General features: G+C 57.0%; 1 protein-coding gene across 1 annotated transcript; it reads right to left on the bottom strand.

Moving 5' to 3' along the window:
• Positions 1–949: 949 nt before the first annotated feature.
• Positions 950–21,611, bottom strand: ASH1L (ASH1 like histone lysine methyltransferase). Its single transcript, XM_044274565.1, has 16 exons — positions 21,467–21,611; positions 21,227–21,385; positions 21,049–21,143; positions 19,505–19,653; positions 19,276–19,428; positions 18,352–18,406; positions 12,486–12,618; positions 12,164–12,412; positions 11,108–11,194; positions 10,938–11,028; positions 10,727–10,865; positions 10,484–10,656; positions 10,243–10,409; positions 10,124–10,164; positions 9,782–10,044; positions 950–1,650 (listed from the first exon to the last, which is right to left on the bottom strand). Exons 1-16 carry the CDS (start codon positions 21,608–21,610, stop codon positions 1,559–1,561), a joined length of 2,190 nt encoding a protein of 729 aa, XP_044130500.1. The 5' UTR covers position 21,611; the 3' UTR covers positions 950–1,558.
• Positions 21,612–21,663: the final 52 nt, after the last annotated feature.

Here is a 21,663-nt window from a genome sequence, read left to right as displayed (position 1 = left end):
CCGCTCGTGTCCAGAGAGGCAGGGCCGTGGTGTCTTATACTCGGCTCGTGTCCAGAGAGGCAGGGCTGTGAAGTCTTATACTCCGCTCACGTCCAGAGAGGCAGGGCTGTGAAGTCTTATACTCGGCTCGTGTCCAGAGAGGCAGGGCCGTGGTGTCTTATACTCCGCTCGTGTCCAGAGAGGCAGGGCTGTGAAGTCTTATACTCCGCTCACATCCAGAGAGGCAGGGCCGTGGTGTCTTATACTCCGCTCGTGTCCAGAGAGGCAGGGCCGTGGGGTCTTATACTCCGCTCACGTCCAGAGAGGCAGGGCTGTGAAGTCTTATACTCCGCTCACATCCAGAGCTGCTGACCGTTGTGACTATGACCTCCTGTATCCACTATACGGGGATAGGTAGCTCTCATACACTACGTCTCTCACGGAGCCGCAGAGTAGGATCGGTGTTGGAATGCCTGTGACGGGGCTGCAGCTCTGGATGTGACTGGAGAATAACACCATCACATTATGGCGAAGAGAGTGCCATGGGATTGGAGAGGTCAGGCAGGCACACAGACAGGACACGGGGCCACGTGAAGGAACACAGGAGAGTAGAGGGGTTTCGTTGCGTTTAATAGCAGCCTCTGAGGCTGAGGACGGTGGTTACATGGTGCACACACATTAACATCCACTACGTCGTACACATCCCTCAGAAATATCAATTAGCAGCAAATTACAGAGGCGGGGCGAGCGCCCGTGCGGGGGAGGGGCCTGACCGCCGCCTAAAAACCAGAAGTGACAAATCTACAAAAAACACAACGCACACAAAAAATAGATCGCCATGGAGAGCGGGCCTGATTGTCTGCACCAGCGTGGGAAGGCGCAGGGGGTGTGGCCTGCAGCGCACCCGCGGGAGTACCCCACGCTCAGGCTGCCCACGCTCAACACTAAGAAAATATGCAAAACACAGCTGTCGCCTTTTTTCTTTTTTAATAAAATATTTTTTTTTTTACTGAAATGACTTTGTGCTCCAGCCGGGACGAGCGGTTCATCCAGGCGGGCGCCGCCGCTCATCGTATTGCTTTACACCCATGGAACTTGGCACCGTATTATTCCCACAATCTTTCCTTCTTTTATAAGGACAGGAAAGGACTCTTAAGCTTTGCTTTATTTACAACCGCCAGCCCGGGGCGTCCTTCTTCCTGGGTGCTGGCAGGTTCGCGGGGGTGGGGCCCCTCCTTTTAGTGTGTGGTGGCCTCCCGCTGTGGGGTGCATGTCTCTTGTCCTGCTGGGTAAAGTGCAGCTTGGAGGACATGTGGGGAGGTTGGGTAAAGTGCTGACGTCTGCCGCCATCCGACTGGTGCCACACCCTTCACAAGGACAAGCCATCAGCCAACCGCTAATGTAAACAGCAGTGAGAAGAAGCCGCCATATGCCCGCTGATCTCCTATACATTCAGCCACCGGCAGCAGAGGATTGTGGGTACTTAGTGTAAGGGGGCCCTCTGCTGCAATGAGACGGGGAGCACAGAGCAGCAGTGGAGGCCTCCCCGCCCCAGTCTTCTCTCCAGCACAGTCACAGGTCATTTTCTGAAGATGCACTCGGGGAGGTTAAGAGTTCTGCGTCGGAGCTTCCGGCATGGACCCTCCTCCAGGAGGTAAGTGACATCAATGGCTGCAGAGAAAAGGGACCAGTCATCATCAGGACACAGACCCCCACCCCCCGATAAAAGTATGGGGGGCATCAAACCTCACAATAGGAGGGCTCGTTCCTGCAGAGCACCATCATCCACACTGCAGGATGCTCTGAGGACAGGGTGAGGGCTCGTTCCTGCAGAGCACCATCGTCCACACTGCAGGATGCTCTGAGGACAGGGAGAGGGCTCGTTCCTGCAGAGCACCATCGTCCACACTGCAGGATGCTCTGAGGACATGGTGAGGGCTCGTTCCTGCAGAGCACCATCATCCACACTGCAGGATGCTCTGAGGACAGGGTGAGGGCTCGTTCCTGCAGAGCACCATCATCCACACTGCAGGATGCTCTGAGGACAGGGTGAGGGCTCGTTCCTGCAGAGCACCATCATCCACACCGCAGGATGCTCTGAGGACAGGGTGAGGGCTCGTTCCTGCTGAGCACCATCGTCCACACTGCAGGATGCTCTGAGGACAGGGTGAGGGCTCGTTCCTGCAGAGCGCCATCATACACACCGCAGGATGCTCTGAGGACATGGTGAGGGCTCGTTCCTGCTGAGCACCATCGTCCACACTGCAGGATGCTCTGAGGACAGGGTGAGGGCTCGTTCCTGCAGAGCACCATCATCCACACCGCAGGATGCTCTGAGGACAGGGTGAGGGCTCGTTCCTGCAGAGCGCCATTGTCCACACAGCAGGATGCTCTGAGGACAGGGTGAGGGCTCGTTCCTGCAGAGCACCATCATCCACACTGCAGGATGCTATGAGGACAGGGTGAGGGCTCGTTCCTGCAGAGCGCCATCATCCACACTGCAGGATGCTATGAGGACAGGGTGAGGGCTCGTTCCTGCAGAGCGTTATAGTCCACACTGCAGGATGCTCTGAGGACAGGGTGAGGGCTCGTTCCTGCAGAGCGCCATCATCCACACTGCAGGATGCTCTGAGGACAGGGTGAGGGCTCGTTCCTGCAGAGCGCCATCATACACACCGCAGGATGCTCTGAGGACAGGGTGAAGGCTCGTTCCTGCAGAGCACCATCATCCACACTGCACGATGCTCTGAGGACAGGGTGAGGGCTCGTTCCTGCAGAGCACCATCATCCACACTGCAGGATGCTCTGAGGACAGGGTGAGGGCTCGTTCCTGCAGAGCACCATCATCCACACCGCAGGATGCTCTGAGGACAGGGTGAGGGCTCGTTCCTGCTGAGCACCATCGTCCACACCGCAGGATGCTCTGAGGACAGGGTGAGGGCTCGTTCCTGCAGAGCACCATCATCCACACTGCAGGATGCTCTGAGGACAGGGGGAGGGCTCGTTCCTGCAGAGCGCCATTGTCCACACTGCAGGATGCTCTGAGGACAGGGTGAGGGCTCGTTCCTGCAGAGCGCCATTGTCCACACTGCAGGATGCTCTGAGGACAGGGTGAGGGCTCGTTCCTGCAGAGCGCCATTGTCCACACTGCAGGATGCTCTGAGGACAGGGGGAGGGCTCGTTCCTGCAGAACACCATCATCCACACCGCAGGATGCTCTGAGGACAGGGTGAGGGCTCGTTCCTGCAGAGCGCCATTGTCCACACTGCAGGATGCTCTGAGGACAGGGTGAGGGCTCGTTCCTGCAGAGCACCATCATCCACACTGCAGGATGCTCTGAGGACATGGTGAGGGCTCGTTCCTGCAGAACACCATCATCCACACTGCAGGATGCTCTGAGGACAGGGTGAGGGCTCGTTCCTGCAGAACACCATCATCCACACCGCAGGATGCTCTGAGGACAGGGTGAGGGCTCGTTCCTGCAGAGCGCCATTGTCCACACTGCAGGATGCTCTGAGGACAGGGTGAGGGCTCGTTCCTGCAGAGCACCATCATCCACACTGCAGGATGCTCTGAGGACAGGGTGAGGGCTCGTTCCTGCAGAGCACCATCATCCACACTGCAGGATGCTCTGAGGACAGGGTGAGGGCTCGTTCCTGCAGAGCACCATCATCCACACTGCAGGATGCTCTGAGGACAGGGTGAGGGCTCGTTCCTGCAGAGCGTTATAGTCCACACTGCAGGATGCTCTGAGGACAGGGTGAGGGCTCGTTCCTGCAGAGCGCCATTGTCCACACTGCAGGATGCTGAGGACAGGGTGAGGGCTCGTTCCTGCAGAGCACCATCGTCCACACTGCAGGATGCTCTGAGGACAGGGTGAGGGCTCGTTCCTGCAGAGCACCATCATCCACACTGCAGGATGCTCTGAGGACAGGGTGAGGGCTCGTTCCTGCAGAGCACCATCATCCACACTGCAGGATGCTCTGAGGACAGGGTGAGGGCTCGTTCCTGCAGAGCACCATCATCCACACTGCAGGATGCTCTGAGGACAGGGTGAGGGCTCGTTCCTGCAGAGCGTTATAGTCCACACTGCAGGATGCTCTGAGGACAGGGTGAGGGCTCGTTCCTGCAGAGCGTTATAGTCCACACCGCAGGATGCTCTGAGGACAGGGTGAGGGCTCGTTCCTGCAGAGCGTTATAGTCCACACTGCAGGATGCTCTGAGGACAGGGTGAGGGCTCGTTCCTGCAGAGCGCCATTGTCCACACTGCAGGATGCTCTGAGGACAGGGTGAGGGCTCGTTCCTGCAGAGTACAATCATCCACACCGCAGGATGCTCTGAGGACAGGGTGAGGGCTCGTTCCTGCAGAGCACCATCATCCACACTGCAGGATGCTCTGAGGACAGGGGGAGGGCTCGTTCCTGCAGAGCGTTATAGTCCACACTGCAGGATGCTCTGAGGACAGGGTGAGGGCTCGTTCCTGCAGAGCACCATCGTCCACACTGCAGGATGCTCTGAGGACAGGGTGAGGGCTCGTTCCTGCAGAGCACCATCATACACACTGCAGGATGCTCTGAGGACAGGGTGAGGGCTCGTTCCTGCAGAGCACCATCGTCCACACTGCAGGATGCTCTGAGGACAGGGTGAGGGCTCGTTCCTGCAGAGCACCATCGTCCACACAGCAGGATGCTCTGAGGACAGGGTGAGGGCTCGTTCCTGCAGAGCACCATCATCCACACTGCAGGATGCTCTGAGGACAGGGTGAGGGCTCGTTCCTGCAGAGCGTTATAGTCCACACTGCAGGATGCTCTGAGGACAGGGTGAGGGCTCGTTCCTGCAGAGCGTTATAGTCCACACCGCAGGATGCTCTGAGGACAGGGTGAGGGCTCGTTCCTGCAGAGCGTTATAGTCCACACTGCAGGATGCTCTGAGGACAGGGTGAGGGCTCGTTCCTGCAGAGCACCATAGTCCACACTGCAGGATGCTCTGAGGACAGGGTGAGGGCTCGTTCCTGCAGAGCACCATCATCCACACTGCAGGATGCTCTGAGGATAGGGTGAGGGCTCGTTCCTGCAGAACACCATCATCCACACTGCAGGATGCTCTGAGGATAGGGTGAGGGCTCGTTCCTGCAAAACACCATCATCCACACTGCAGGATGCTCTGAGGACAGGGTGAGGGCTCGTTCCTGCAGAGCGTTATAGTCCACACTGCAGGATGCTCTGAGGACAGGGTGAGGGCTCGTTCCTGCAGAGCACCATCATCCACACCGCAGGATGCTCTGAGGACAGGGTGAGGGCTCGTTCCTGCAGAACACCATCATCCACACTGCAGGATGCTCTGAGGACAGGGTGAGGGCTCGTTCCTGCAGAGCACCATCGTCCACACTGCAGGATGCTCTGAGGACAGGGTGAGGGCTCGTTCCTGCAGAGCACCATCATCCACACTGCAGGATGCTCTGAGGACAGGGTGAGGGCTCGTTCCTGCAGAGCACCATCATCCACACTGCAGGATGCTCTGAGGACAGGGTGAGGGCTCGTTCCTGCAGAGCGCCATCATCCACACTGCAGGATGCTCTGAGGACAGGGTGAGGGCTCGTTCCTGCAGAGCACCATCATCCACACCGCAGGATGCTCTGAGGACAGGGTGAGGGCTCGTTCCTGCAGAGCACCATCATCCACACTGCAGGATGCTCTGAGGACAGGGTGAGGGCTCATTCCTGCAGAGCACCATCATCCACACTGCAGGATGCTCTGAGGACAGGGTGAGGGCTCGTTCCTGCAGAGCGCCATCATCCACACTGCAGGATGCTCTGAGGACAGGGTGAGGGCTCGTTCCTGCAGAGCGCCATCGTCCACACTGCAGGATGCTCTGAGGACAGGGTGAGGGCTCGTTCCTGCAGAGCGTTATAGTCCACACTGCAGGATGCTCTGAGGACAGGGTGAGGGCTCGTTCCTGCAGAGCACCATCATCCACACTGCAGGATGCTCTGAGGACAGGGTGAGGGCTCGTTCCATGCAGAGCACCATCATCCACACTGCAGGATGCTCTGAGGACAGGGTGAGGGCTCGTTCCATGCAGAGCACCATCATCCACACTGCAGGATGCTCTGAGGACAGGGTGAGGGCTCGTTCCTGCAGAGCACCATCATCCACACTGCAGGATGCTCTGAGGACAGGGTGAGGGCTCGTTCCTGCAGAGCACCATCATCCACACTGCAGGATGCTCTGAGGACAGGGTGAGGGCTCGTTCCTGCAGAGCACCATCATCCACACTGCAGGATGCTCTGAGGACAGGGTGAGGGCTCGTTCCTGCAGAGCACCATCATCCACACTGCAGGATGCTCTGAGGACAGGGTGAGGGCTCGTTCCTGCAGAGCACCATCATCCACACTGCAGGATGCTCTGAGGACAGGGTGAGGGCTCGTTCCTGCAGAGCACCATCATCCACACTGCAGGATGCTCTGAGGACAGGGTGAGGGCTCGTTCCTGCAGAGCACCATCATCCACACTGCAGGATGCTCTGAGGACAGGGTGAGGGCTCGTTCCTGCAGAGCACCATCATCCACACTGCAGGATGCTCTGAGGACAGGGTGAGGGCTCGTTCCTGCAGAGCACCATCATCCACACTGCAGGATGCTCTGAGGACAGGGTGAGGGCTCGTTCCTGCAGAGCACCATCATCCACACTGCAGGATGCTCTGAGGACAGGGTGAGGGCTCGTTCCTGCAGAGCGCCATCATCCACACTGCAGGATGCTCTGAGGACAGGGTGAGGGCTCGTTCCTGCAGAGCGTCTATAGTCCACACTGCAGGATGCTCTAAGGACAGGGTGAGGGCTCGTTCCTGCAGAGCGCCATTGTCCACACTGCAGGATGCTCTGAGGACAGGGTGAGGGCTCGTTCCTGCAGAGCACCATCATCCACACTGCAGGATGCTCTGAGGACAGGGTGAGGGCTCGTTCCTGCAGAGCACCATCATCCACACCGCAGGATGCTCTGAGGACAGGGTGAGGGCTCGTTCCTGCAGAGCACCATCGTCCACACTGCAGGATGCTCTGAGGACAGGGTGAGGGCTCGTTCCTGCAGAGCACCATCATCCACACTGCAGGATGCTCTGAGGACAGGGTGAGGGCTCGTTCCTGCAGAGCGTTATAGTCCACACTGCAGGATGCTGTGAGGGCTCGTTCCTGCAGAGCACCATCATCCACACTGCAGGATGCTCTGAGGACAGGGTGAGGGCTCGTTCCTGCAGAGCACCATCATCCACACTGCAGGATGCTCTGAGGACAGGGTGAGGGCTCGTTCCTGCAGAGCGCCATCATCCACACTGCAGGATGCTCTGAGGACAGGGTGAGGGCTCGTTCCTGCAGAGCGTTATAGTCCACACTGCAGGATGCTCTGAGGACAGGGTGAGGGCTCGTTCCTGCAGAGCACCATCATCCACACTGCAGGATGCACTGAGGACAGGGTGAGGGCTCGTTCCTGCAGAGCGTTATAGTCCACACTGCAGGATGCTCTGAGGACAGGGTGAGGGCTCGTTCCTGCAGAGCGTTATAGTCCACACTGCAGGATGCTCTGAGGACAGGGTGAGGGCTCGTTCCTGCAGAGCGCCATCATCCACACTGCAGGATGCTCTGAGGACAGGGTGAGGGCTCGTTCCTGCAGAGCACCATCATCCACACCGCAGGATGCTCTGAGGACAGGGTGAGGGCTCGTTCCTGCAGAGCACCATCATCCACACCGCAGGATGCTCTGAGGACAGGGTGAGGGCTCGTTCCTGCAGAACACCATCATCCACACTGCAGGATGCTCTGAGGACAGGGTGAGGGCTCGTTCCTGCAGAGCGTTATAGTCCACACTGCAGGATGCTCTGAGGACAGGGTGAGGGCTCGTTCCTGCAGAGCACCATCATCCACACTGCAGGATGCTCTGAGGACAGGGTGAGGGCTCGTTCCTGCAGAGCACCATCATCCACACCGCAGGATGCTCTGAGGACAGGGTGAGGGCTCGTTCCTGCAGAGCACCATCATACACACTGCAGGATGCTCTGAGGACAGGGTGAGGGCTCGTTCCTGCAGAGCACCATCGTCCACACTGCAGGATGCTCTGAGGACAGGGTGAGGGCTCGTTCCTGCAGAGCGCCATCATCCACACTGCAGGATGCTATGAGGACAGGGTGAGGGCTCGTTCCTGCAGAGCACCATCATACACACTGCAGGATGCTCTGAGGACAGGGTGAGGGCTCGTTCCTGCAGAGCGCCATCATCCACACTGCAGGATGCTCTGAGAACAGGGTGAGGGCTCGTTCCTGCAGAGCACCATCATCCACACTGCAGGATGCACTGAGGACAGGGTGAGGGCTCGTTCCTGCAGAGCGTTATAGTCCACACTGCAGGATGCTCTGAGGACAGGGTGAGGGCTCGTTCCTGCAGAGCGTTATAGTCCACACTGCAGGATGCTCTGAGGACAGGGTGAGGGCTCGTTCCTGCAGAGCGCCATCATACACACTGCAGGATGCTCTGAGGACAGGGTGAGGGCTCGTTCCTGCAGAGCACCATCATCCACACCGCAGGATGCTCTGAGGACAGGGTGAGGGCTCGTTCCTGCAGAGCACCATCATCCACACCGCAGGATGCTCTGAGGACAGGGGGAGGGCTCGTTCCTGCAGAGCGCCATCATCCACACTGCAGGATGCTCTGAGGACAGGGTGAGGGCTCGTTCCTGCAGAGCGCCATCATCCACACTGCAGGATGCTCTGAGGACAGGGTGAGGGCTCGTTCCTGCAGAGCGTTATAGTCCACACAGCAGGATGCTCTGAGGACAGGGTGAGGGCTCGTTCCTGCAGAGCACCATCGTCCACACTGCAGGATGCACTGAGGACAGGGTGAGGGCTCGTTCCTGCAGAGCACCATCGTCCACACTGCAGGATGCTCTGAGGACAGGGTGAGGGCTCGTTCCTGCAGAGCGTTATAGTCCACACTGCAGGATGCTCTGAGGACAGGGTGAGGGCTCGTTCCTGCAGAGCACCATCATCCACACTGCAGGATGCACTGAGGACAGGGTGAGGGCTCGTTCCTGCAGAGCGTTATAGTCCACACTGCAGGATGCTCTGAGGACAGGGTGAGGGCTCGTTCCTGCAGAACACCATCATCCACACTGCAGGATGCTGTGAGGACAGGGTGAGGGCTCGTTCCTGCAGAGCGTTATAGTCCACACTGCAGGATGCTCTGAGGACAGGGTGAGGGCTCGTTCCTGCAGAGCGTTATAGTCCACACTGCAGGATGCTCTGAGGACAGGGTGAGGGCTCGTTCCTGCAGAGCACCATCATACACACTGCAGGATGCTCTGAGGACAGGGTGAGGGCTCGTTCCTGCAGAGCGCCATCATCCACACTGCAGGATGCACTGAGGACAGGGTGAGGGCTCGTTCCTGCAGAGCGTTATAGTCCACACTGCAGGATGCTCTGAGGACAGGGGGAGGGCTCGTTCCTGCAGAGCACCATCATCCACACTGCAGGATGCTCTGAGGACAGGGTGAGGGCTCGTTCCTGCAGAGCGCCATCATACACACTGCAGGATGCTCTGAGGACAGGGTGAGGGCTCGTTCCTGCAGAGCACCATCATCCACACCGCAGGATGCTCTGAGGACAGGGTGAGGGCTCGTTCCTGCAGAGCACCATCATCCACACCGCAGGATGCTCTGAGGACAGGGTGAGGGCTCATTCTTGCAGAGCCCCTTCCACTGCACTGCAGGATGCTCTAAGGACAGGGTGAGGGGTAAATCTTGAGGGCAAAGACTCTTACCGTTCTTCCCCGGAAGTTTCTCCAGAAGTTGGAGAAGTATTCGGTTGAGCTTGTCTCTCTTGGCTTGCCGATGTTCATGTGGGGAGCACAGGCGTGGGGGCTGGTTGTTGTCCTCTGCTGTACAGCTCTTACTCACTTCGGCCTGTGGGGAGGCTGGAATTTCTGTAGCAGGGGCATCACTGGTCACCATTAGGTCCTCCATGACGGGCTCCTCCTGCTGCAGGTCTGCTGATGCTTTGGGTCGCTCTGATTTCCAAGATGACCTGTGAGGGGAGCAGTGGGTGTCAGGAGAAGCCATACTGCAGTCTACAGGGCAATGAGAGGATGCCGCCAGTCTCTCACCTGCCACCGTTCCGCTTGTAGTTATCTGGCACATAATGAGGCTGGAAAGAAAAGATGGAGAACAGGTCAGAATGGCTTTTAATAAGACGGCAGACACCAGCGGGGCCACAATCACTCACTGAGAAATCCCGTTTTGGGGTCAGCTTCTTGGGGAAGTGGTCGAAGGCGTAGTTCTTGGTGCAGACCGGGAAGCGGTTGCGATGGATTTTGTAGAACAAGTGGGCGGATTTATCCAGACGATAGTCGCAGATATAAACATCCTGCTCTTTAATTCCCTTTGGACGCCCTGTAATAAAGAGAAGGTCACACCTGGCGGGTGGCACTGTGGGGGTCCTCCAGCATCACTCGTCCCCTCCTTACCCTTGCAGTAGGTGTACAGGTCCAGAACGCAGCAGGGGCCGACCACGGCCTCCAGAGGGATGATCTCGTACATCGGCACTCGGAACAGCTCGTTGTGGTAGAACTTACGGGATGGCGAGTGATGCGTCTCGTGTGGCCGGAAGTAATGGTGACCAAAGGCAAAACGCTCGCCCCTGTGGAGAGAAGGTCAGTGAGTGGGGGGCCACGAGGCGCTTGAGCACTGCGCAGAGGTCACGCCCCTACTTTTCATTTTTCCACAGCTTCTCTATCCGGAAAATGTCTAGCTTGTCGCGGTTGACGTATGACAGCAGGCGGTAGGACTGTCTCAAGGGCTGTCCATCCACGGTACGGCGGCTGTCCCGCATCAGATAGACGCAGTCACCTGACGAACACACAAGCTGATTAGAGCCACCCGCAAATCTCCCACATCTACTACTACTCATCATACATCTACCTTGCCGAAGGAGGAGCTCATCACGCAGAAGGCAGATAAAGTAGATGAATCCGGGCTGAGCGTACGGGGGACATGGAATCATGGGAACTTCCTGGAAGTAAAGAGCACAACATGACGGGGGAGCAGAGCCATCATGGCAGGACGACAAGATGGTGGACACCATCACTCACCCTGTCCACAGGCCGGGGGTCGCACTGCTCGCACAGGTAATGCTCCACGTCTGAGGTCATGCCCATACAGTCACAATGCTGCCATACCTGCCAGAAATAAAGCCGCCACTAGTTATACAGGAGGACGGTCAACGTGTCCGCATAAGATCTGTGCACTACCGACACCGCTACGCCTATACCCACCCGTCACACGCACACTCCATCCTCGGCGCGCTCGTCACACGCACACTCCATCCTCGGCGCGCTCGTCACACGCACACTCCATCCTCGGCGCGCTCGTCACACGCACACTCCATCCTCGGCGCGCTCGTCACACGCACACTCCACCCTCGGCGCGCTCGTCACACGCACACTCCACCCTCGGCGCGCTCGTCACACGCACACTCCATCCTCGGCGCGCTCGTCACACGCACACTCCATCCTCGGCGCGCTCGTCCACACGCACACTCCATCCTCGGCGCGCTCGTCACACGCACACTCCATCCTCGGCGCGCTCGTCACACGCACACTCCATCCTCGGCGCGCTCGTCACACGCACACTCCATCCTCGGCGCGCTCGTCACACGCACACTCCATCCTCGGCGCGCTCGTCACACGCACACTCCACCCTCGGCGCGCTCGTTCACACCACACTCCACCCTCGGCGCGCTTGTCACACGCACACTCCATCCTCGGCGCGCTCGTCACACGCACACTCCACCCTCGGCGCGCTCGTCACACGCACACTCCATCCTCGGCGCGCTCGTCACACGCACACTCCACCCTCGGCGCGCTCGTCACACGCACACTCCACCCTCGGCGCGCTCGTCACACGCACACTCCATCCTCGGCGCGCTCGTCACACCACACTCCACCCTCGGCGCGCTCGGTCACACGCACACTCCACCCTCGGCGCGCTCGTCACACGCACACTCCACCCTCGGCGCGCTCGTCACACGCACACTCCATCCTCGGCGCGCTCGTCACACGCACACTCCACCCTCGGCGCGCTCGTCACACGCACACTCCATCCTCGGCGCGCTCGTCACACGCACACTCCATCCTTGGTACACTTACCATACACTTCTCACACTGAATCATCAGTCCTTCGTCCTTGTAGAGGCCACAGATACAGCGTATGATGTCATCCTCTTTCTCATGGCCTCCGTCCTTATCGTACATAGAGGTCTCGCTGCTGTCTGCTTCACTAGCCGTCTCCCCCATGATCTCATCGATCTGAGCGGCAGACTCGTGGCGAGCACTGTAATACGCCTTCCGGAGCCTGCACACATCTCTACCAATTGATGACTTCCTCCCATGGTATTTCTGAAATGAAGGTGAGATTTTATTTACTAGGTGTGTCCAGGTAAAGCAGTCACCCGCCATGTATGACACTTACCTCTGCATTACGGAAAATTTTTAACATGTCTGTGTCAAAGGCTTCGACTGTCTTATAGCATCCGCTCAGAATCTGCTTCTCAATTGTCAGCAAATCGAGAGGATCTCCAACCTTCTCATAGTAGTAAGGGTTCCTGTCACAGAAAGAGCGACCGGTGAAAAAACACTACAGGGTGGAGCAGCTAAGAGGGCAATAACCCCCGCAACCAATGGATGAGACACCCCAACCAGATAGAAAGTGACCCCTCTCCACCATCTATACAGATAATACAGAGCGGCTCCCCTCCTCCAGCTATACAGATAATACAGAGCGGCTCCTCTCCACCATCTATACAGATAATACAGAGCGGCTCCTCTCCTCCAGCTATACAGATAATACAGAGCGGCTCCCCTCCACCATCTATACAGATAATACAGAGCGGCTCCTCTCCATCCTCTATACAGATAATACAGAGCGGCTCCCCTCCACCATCTATACAGATAATACAGAGCGGCTCCCCTCCTCCATCTATACAGATAATACAGAGCGGCTCCTCTCCACCATCTATACAGATAATACAGAGCGGCTCCCCTCCATCCTCTATACAGATAATACAGAGCGGCTCCTCTCCTCCATCTATACAGATAATACAGAGCGGCCCCTCTCCACCATCTATACAGATAATACAGAGCGGCTCCCCTCCACCATCTATACAGATAATACAGAGCGGCTCCTCTCCACCATCTATACAGATAATACAGAGCGGCTCCTCTCCACCATCTATACAGATAATACAGAGCGGCTCCCCTCCATCCTCTATACAGATAATACAGAGCGGCTCCCCTCCTCCATCTATACAGATAATACAGAGCGGCTCCTCTCCACCATCTATACAGATAATACAGAGCGGCTCCCCTCCACCATCTATACAGATAATACAGAGCGGCTCCCCTCCTCCATCTATACAGATAATACAGAGCGGCTCCTCTCCATCCTCTATACAGATAATACAGAGCGGCCCCTCTCCACCATCTATACAGATAATACAGAGCGGCTCCTCTCCATCCTCTATACAGATAATACAGAGCGCTCCTCTCCTCCATCTATACAGATAATACAGAGCGGCTCCTCTCCACCATCTATACAGATAATACAGAGCGGCTCCCCTCCTCCAGCTATACAGATAATACAGAGCGGCTCCCCTCCATCCTCTATACAGATAATACAGAGCGGCCCCTCTCCACCATCTATACAGATAATACAGAGCGGCTCCCCTCCACCATCTATACAGATAATACAGAGCGGCTCCTCTCCACCATCTATACAGATAATACAGAGCGGCTCCTCTCCACCATCTATACAGATAATACAGAGCGGCTCCCCTCCACCATCTATACAGATAATACAGAGCGGCTCCTCTCCACCATCTATACAGATAATACAGAGCGGCTCCTCTCCACCATCTATACAGATAATACAGAGCGGCTCCTCTCCACCATCTATACAGATAGTACAGAGCGGCTCCCCTCCACCATCTATACAGATAATACAGAGCGGCTCCTCTCCACCATCTATACAGATAATACAGAGCGGCTCCTCTCCACCATCTATACAGATAATACAGAGCGGCTCCCCTCCACCATCTATACAGATAATACAGAGCGGCTCCCCTCCACCATCTATACAGATAATACAGAGCGGCTCCTCTCCACCATCTATACAGATAATACAGAGCGGCTCCTCTCCATCCTCTATACAGATAATACAGAGCGGCTCCTCTCCACCATCTATACAGATAATACAGAGCGGCTCCTCTCCACCATCTATACAGATAATACAGAGCGGCTCCTCTCCACCATCTATACAGATAATACAGAGCGGCTCCTCTCCTCCATCTATACAGATAATACAGAGCGGCTCCTCTCCACCATCTATACAGATAATACAGAGCGGCTCCCCTCCACATCTATACAGATAATACAGAGCGGCTCCTCTCCACCATCTATACAGATAATACAGAGCGGCTCCCCTCCACCATCTATACAGATAATACAGAGCGGCTCCTCTCCACCATCTATACAGATAATACAGAGCGGCTCCTCTCCATCCTCTATACAGATAATACAGAGCGGCCCCTCTCCACCATCTATACAGATAATACAGAGCGGCTCCCCTCCACCATCTATACAGATAATACAGAGCGGCTCCTCTCCACCATCTATACAGATAATACAGAGCGGCTCCCCTCCACCATCTATACAGATAATACAGAGCGGCTCCTCTCCACCATCTATACAGATAGTACAGAGCGGCTCCCCTCCACCATCTATACAGATAATACAGAGCGGCCCCTCTCCACCATCTATACAGATAATACAGAGCGGCTCCTCTCCACCATCTATACAGATAATACAGAGCGGCTCCTCTCCACCATCTATACAGATAATACAGAGCGGCTCCCCTCCACCATCTATACAGATAATACAGAGCGGCCCCTCTCCACCATCTATACAGATAATACAGAGCGGCTCCCCTCCACCATCTATACAGATAATACAGAGCGGCTCCTCTCCACCATCTATACAGATAATACAGAGCGGCTCCCTCTCCACCATCTATACAGATAATACAGAGCGGCTCCCCTCCACCATCTATACAGATAATACAGAGCGGCTCCCCTCCACCATCTATACAGATAATACAGAGCGGCTCCTCTCCACCATCTATACAGATAATACAGAGCGGCTCCTCTCCACCATCTATACAGATAATACAGAGCGGCTCCTCTCCACCATCTATACAGATAATACAGAGCGGCTCCTCTCCACCATCTATACAGATAATACAGAGCGGCTCCTCTCCTCCATCTATACAGATAATACAGAGCGGCTCCCCTCCTCCATCTATACAGATAATACAGAGCGGCTCCCCTCCACCATCTATACAGATAATACAGAGCGGCTCCTCTCCACCATCTATACAGATAATACAGAGCGGCTCCCCTCCACCATCTATACAGATAATACAGAGCGGCTCCCCTCCACCATCTATACAGATAATACAGAGCGGCTCCTCTCCACCATCTATACAGATAATACAGAGCGGCTCCTCTCCACCATCTATACAGATAATACAGAGCGGCTCCCCTCCACCATCTATACAGATAATACAGAGCGGCTCCTCTCCATCCTCTATACAGATAATACAGAGCGGCCCCTCTCCACCATCTATACAGATAATACAGAGCGGCTCCCCTCCACCATCTATACAGATAATACAGAGCGGCCCCTCTCCACCATCTATACAGATAATACAGAGCGGCTCCTCTCCACCATCTATACAGATAATACAGAGCGGCTCCCCTCCACCATCTATACAGATAGTACAGAGCGGCTCCCTGCACCATCTATACAGATAGTACAGAGCGGCTCCCCTCCTCCATCTATACAGATAGTACAGAGCGGCTCCTCTCCACCATCTATACAGATAATACAGAGCGGCTCCTCTCCACCATCTATACAGATAATACAGAGCGGCTCCCCTCCACCATCTATACAGATAATACAGAGCGGCTCCTCTCCACCATCTATACAGATAATACAGAGCGGCTCCTCTCCACCATCTATACAGATAATACAGAGCGGCTCCTCTCCACCATCTATACAGATAATACAGAGCGGCTCCTCTCCTCCATCTATACAGATAATACAGAGCGGCTCCTCTCCACCATCTATATAGATAATACAGAGCGGCTCCCCTCCACCATCTATACAGATAATACAGAGCGGCTCCCCTCCACCATCTATACAGATAATACAGAGCGGCCCCTCTCCACCATCTATACAGATAATACAGAGCGGCTCCCCTCCACCATCTATACAGATAATACAGAGCGGCTCCCCTCCACCATCTATACAGATAATACAGAGCGGCTCCCCTCCACAGCTATACAGATAATACAGAGCGGCTCCTCTCCACCATCTATACAGATAATACAGAGCGGCTCCCCTCCACCATCTATACAGATAATACAGAGCGGCTCCTCTCCTCCATCTATACAGATAATACAGAGCGGCTCCTCTCCTCCATCTATACAGATAATACAGAGCGGCTCCCCTCCACCATCTATACAGATAATACAGAGCGGCTCCCCTCCTCCATCTATACAGATAATACAGAGCGGCTCCCCTCCACCATCTATACAGATAATACAGAGCGGCTCCCCTCCACCATCTATACAGATAATACAGAGCGGCTCCTCTCCTCCATCTATACAGATAATACAGAGCGGCTCCTCTCCACCATCTATACAGATAATACAGAGCGGCTCCTCTCCTCCATCTATACAGATAATACAGAGCGGCTCCCCTCCTCCATCTATACAGATAATACAGAGCGGCTCCTCTCCACCATCTATACAGATAATACAGAGCGGCTCCCCTCCACCATCTATACAGATAATACAGAGCGGCTCCCCTGCACCATCTATACAGATAATACAGAGCTGCTCTCCTCCTCCATCTATACAGATATACAGAGCGGCTCCTCTCCACCATCTATACAGATAATACAGAGCGGCTCCTCTCCACCATCTATACAGATAATACAGAGCGGCTCCTCTCCACCATCTATACAGATAATACAGAGCGGCTCCCCTCCTCCATCTATACAGATAATACAGAGCGGCTCCTCTCCACCATCTATACAGATAATACAGAGCGGCTCCCCTCCACCATCTATACAGATAATACAGAGCGGCTCCTCTCCTCCATCTATACAGATAATACAGAGCGGCTCCTCTCCACCATCTATACAGATAATACAGAGCGGCCCCTCTCCACCATCTATACAGATAATACAGAGCGACTCCCCTCCACCATCTATACAGATAATACAGAGCGGCTCCTCTCCACCATCTATACAGATAATACAGAGCGGCTCCCCTCCACCATCTATACAGATAATACAGAGCGGCTCCCCTCCACCATCTATACAGATAATACAGAGCGGCTCCCCTCCACCATCTATACAGATAATACAGAGCGGCTCCCCTCCTCCATCTATACAGATAATACAGAGCGGCTCCCCTCCTCCATCTATACAGATAATACAGAGCGGCTCCTCTCCACCATCTATACAGATAATACAGAGCGGCTCCCCTCCACCATCTATACAGATAATACAGAGCGGCTCCTCTCCACCATCTATACAGATAATACAGAGCGGCTCCTCTCCACCATCTATACAGATAATACAGAGCGGCTCCTCTCCTCCATCTATACAGATAATACAGAGCGGCTCCTCTCCTCCATCCTCTATACAGATAGTAGAGAGCGGCCCCTCTCCTCCATCTATACAGATAATACAGAGCGGCTCCTCTCCACCATCTATACAGATAATACAGAGCGGCTCCTCTCCACCATCTATACAGATAATACAGAGCGGCTCCTCTCCACCATCTATACAGATAATACAGAGCGGCTCCTCTCCACCATCTATACAGATAATACAGAGCGGCTCCTCTCCACCATCTATACAGATAATACAGAGCGGCTCCTCTCCTCCATCTATACAGATAATACAGAGCGGCTCCTCTCCTCCATCTATACAGATAATACAGAGCGGCTCCTCTCCATCATCTATACAGATAATACAGAGCGGCTCCTCTCCACCATCTATACAGATAATACAGAGCGGCTCCCCTCCACCATCTATACAGATAATACAGAGCGGCTCCTCTCCATCATCTATACAGATAATACAGAGCGGCTCCTCTCCTCCATCTATACAGATAATACAGAGCGGCTCCTCTCCTCCATCCTCTATACAGATAGTAGAGAGCGGCCCCTGCTATCACCATCTGTAACCCTCTCTATCCAGTTCTTACTTCTTCCGGGGAGGGAGGCTGAGCAGCGGAGCGGCGAGACTTCGGTTCATGGAATCTGTGTGATAAGGAGAAGAGATACAGGATGAGCTCCTGATCAGTACCACCCACCGAGCAGGATCGGTAAGAAGGACTGACCAATCACTGTCCTATGAATGATGGGTGGAGTAGATGAGACTTTCCTGCTAACATTACCCTGCCAATGTGCAGCCTGCATGTCTCTACAGATAGACGTGTAGTGTGTGCACACGTACGTGGGTGTATGTATGTGTGCACACGTACGTGGGTGTATGTATGTGTGCACACGTACGTGGGTGTATGTATGTGTGCACACGTACGTGGGTGTATGTATGTGTGCACACGTACGTGGGTGTATGTATGTGTGCACACGTACGTGGGTGTATGTATGTGTGCACACGTACGTGGGTGTATGTATGTGTGCACACGTACGTGGGTGTATGTATGTGTGCACACGTACGTGGGTGTATGTATGTGTGCACACGTACGTGGGTGTATGTATGTGTGCACACGTACGTGGGTGTATGTATGTGTGCACACGTACGTGGGTGTATGTATGTGTGCACACGTACGTGGGTGTATGTATGTGTTGCACACGTACGTGGGTGTATGTATGTGTGCACACGTACGTGGGTGTATGTATATATGTGTGCACACGTACGTGGGTGTATGTATATATGTGTGCACACGTACGTGGGTGTATGTATATATGTGTGCACACGTACGTGGGTGTATGTATGTACGTGTGCACACGTACGTGGGTGTATGTATGTGTGCACACGTACGTGGGTGTATGTATATATGTGTGCACACGTACGTGGGTGTATGTATGTATGTATGCACACGTACGTGGGTGTATGCATGTATGTGTGCACACGTACGTGGGTGTATGCATGTATGGACAAGCACCTTTAGAGCAGATAATCCCATCACAGATCTCCTTAAATATCTGGGCCAGCCGCGCCGCGCGTGCCACCTCGATGTTCTCCTCCGCAGCCGCTAACCTCCGGGTGCGTACAGAGCGCGACGTCTGCAGAGCAGCAAACTGAGTCATAAAGACATCTACAAAACAGGTGCAAAGAACATTAGTGGAGGAGCCATGTGCGGAGGACGAGGTGCTGCGAGTACCGTGCCTCACCGGACTTAATGTTCCCGTCGTCTCTGCACACGCTGCTCCAGCGGCTGTACAGCGAGGACGAGCTCCCATCATCCTTCACCTCCTCGTGCCTCCGCCGCGTCTTCTCCCAGTTCCTCACCAAGAAAACACGATGCCTCAACACAAAGTTCCTGAAAAGACAGAAGCGATGGGACGGGGGGGCGACGGGGCACGCAGGGCGGGGGGGGGGCGACGGGGGCAGGCAGGGACGGGGGGGGCGACGGGGGCAGGCAGGGACGGGGGCGACGGGCAGGCAGGACGGGGGGCGCGACGGGGCAGGCAGGGACGGGGGGCGCGACGGGCAGGCAGGGACGGGGGGGGCGACGGGGCAGGCAGGGACGGGGGGGCGACGGGGGGGCACGCAGGACGGGGGGGCGACGGGGCACGCAGGGACGACGGGGCACGCAGGGACGGGGGGGCGACGGGGCACGCAGGGACGGGGGGGCGACGGGGCAGCGCAGGGACGGGGGGGCGACGGGGCACGCAGGCGGGGGGGCGACGGGCACGCAGGACGGGGCGACGGGCACGCAGGGACGGGGGGCGACGGGGCACGCAGGGACGGGGGGCGACGGGGCACGCAGGGACGGGGGGGCGACGGGGCACGCAGGGACGGGGGGGCCGGGGGCACGCAGGACGGGGGGGCGACGGGGCACGCAGGACGGGGGGGCGACGGGGCACGCAGGACGGGGGGGCGACGGGGCACGCAGGGACGGGGGGCGACGGGGCACGCAGGGACGGGGGGGCGACGGGGACGCAGGGACGGGGGGCGACGGGGCACGCAGGGACGGGGGCGACGGGGACGTGGGGGCGACGGGGGACGGGGGGGCGACGGGGCACGAGGGACGACGGGCACGCAGGACGGGGGGGGCGACGGGGCACGCAGGGACGGGGGGCGACGGGGCACGCAGGGACGGGGGGGCGACGGGGCACGCAGGGACGGTGGGGGCGACGGGGCACCAGGACGGGGGGGCGACGGGGCACGCAGGGACGGGGGGGCGACGGGCACGCAGGACGGGGGGGCGACGGGCACGCAGGGACGGGGGGCGACGGGGCACGCAGGGACGGGGGGGCGACGGGGCACGCAGGGACGGGGGGGCGGACGGGGCACGGGACGGGGGGCGACCGGTGGCACGCAGGGACGGGGGGCGACGGGGCACGCAGGACGGGGGGGCGAGCGAGGGCACGCAGGGACGGGGGGGCGACGGGGCAACGCAGGGACGGGGGGGCGACGGGGCACGCAGGGACGGGGGGGCGACGGGGCACGCAGGGACGGGGGGGGCGACGGGGCACGCAGGGACGGGGGGGGCGACGGGGCACGCAGGGACGGGGGGGCGACGGGGCACGCAGGGACGGGGGGGTGACGGGGCACGCAGGGACGGGGGGGCGACGGGGCACGCAGGGACGGGGGGCGACGGGGGACGGGGGGGGTCGACGGGGCACGCAGGGACGGGGGGGCGACGGGGCACGCAGGGACGGGGGGGCGACGGGGCAGGCAGGGATTCCGGGGGCACACACCAGATTCTCACCGTTCCCTGTTGGACATCGGCTTCATGTGCAGTTGGGGGCAGAGGCGGTTAGCAGAGCTGATGTTGTCACTGCGCTCCTCACTCAGGTGACCCCTCTGCAGAAAGGGGAAAGAAACCAGATGATGTCATCCTGTACCCCTCCGGACCCCGCCCATAGTGACGCCCACCACACACTCACCCTCCTCTTCAGCCGATGCTTAGATTTCCGCTTCTCCTTGGAGCGGCCAGCTCTCCGGTGGGAGGCTAGGTGTCCGGCCTTGTGGCTCGTACCGTTTACCCGCTGACTCTTCCCCCCGATGATCCCGCGACACTGCTCAAAGCCGCACTTACAGAGTTGCTGCGAGAAAACAGAGTTTACAATCCCCTGGAGCAGACAATCAAATCCCCCGTCCTGCACACCGCCGTGCGGACCACTCACCTGCTTCTCCATATTGAAGGAGTGGAAGTTGTAGTCGTAGGTCAGCTCGGTCCCAGCGGGCATGTCCTTCAGGGCGTACAGTCCGATCCGATAAACGCCGTTCACCGACCTGGGTAATGTACACACGTCATCTTTGGGCCACATACCCTGGATCCCCCACACAAACCGGACACCAGGGCCCCCCCCCACCATACACC

The sequence above is a fragment of the Bufo gargarizans genome, unplaced genomic scaffold (genome assembly GCF_014858855.1).
Source record: "Bufo gargarizans isolate SCDJY-AF-19 unplaced genomic scaffold, ASM1485885v1 original_scaffold_1828_pilon, whole genome shotgun sequence".
In the NCBI taxonomy this organism is placed as follows: Eukaryota; Metazoa; Chordata; class Amphibia; order Anura; family Bufonidae; genus Bufo; species Bufo gargarizans.
This window is presented reverse-complemented; position numbering and strand designations above follow the sequence as displayed.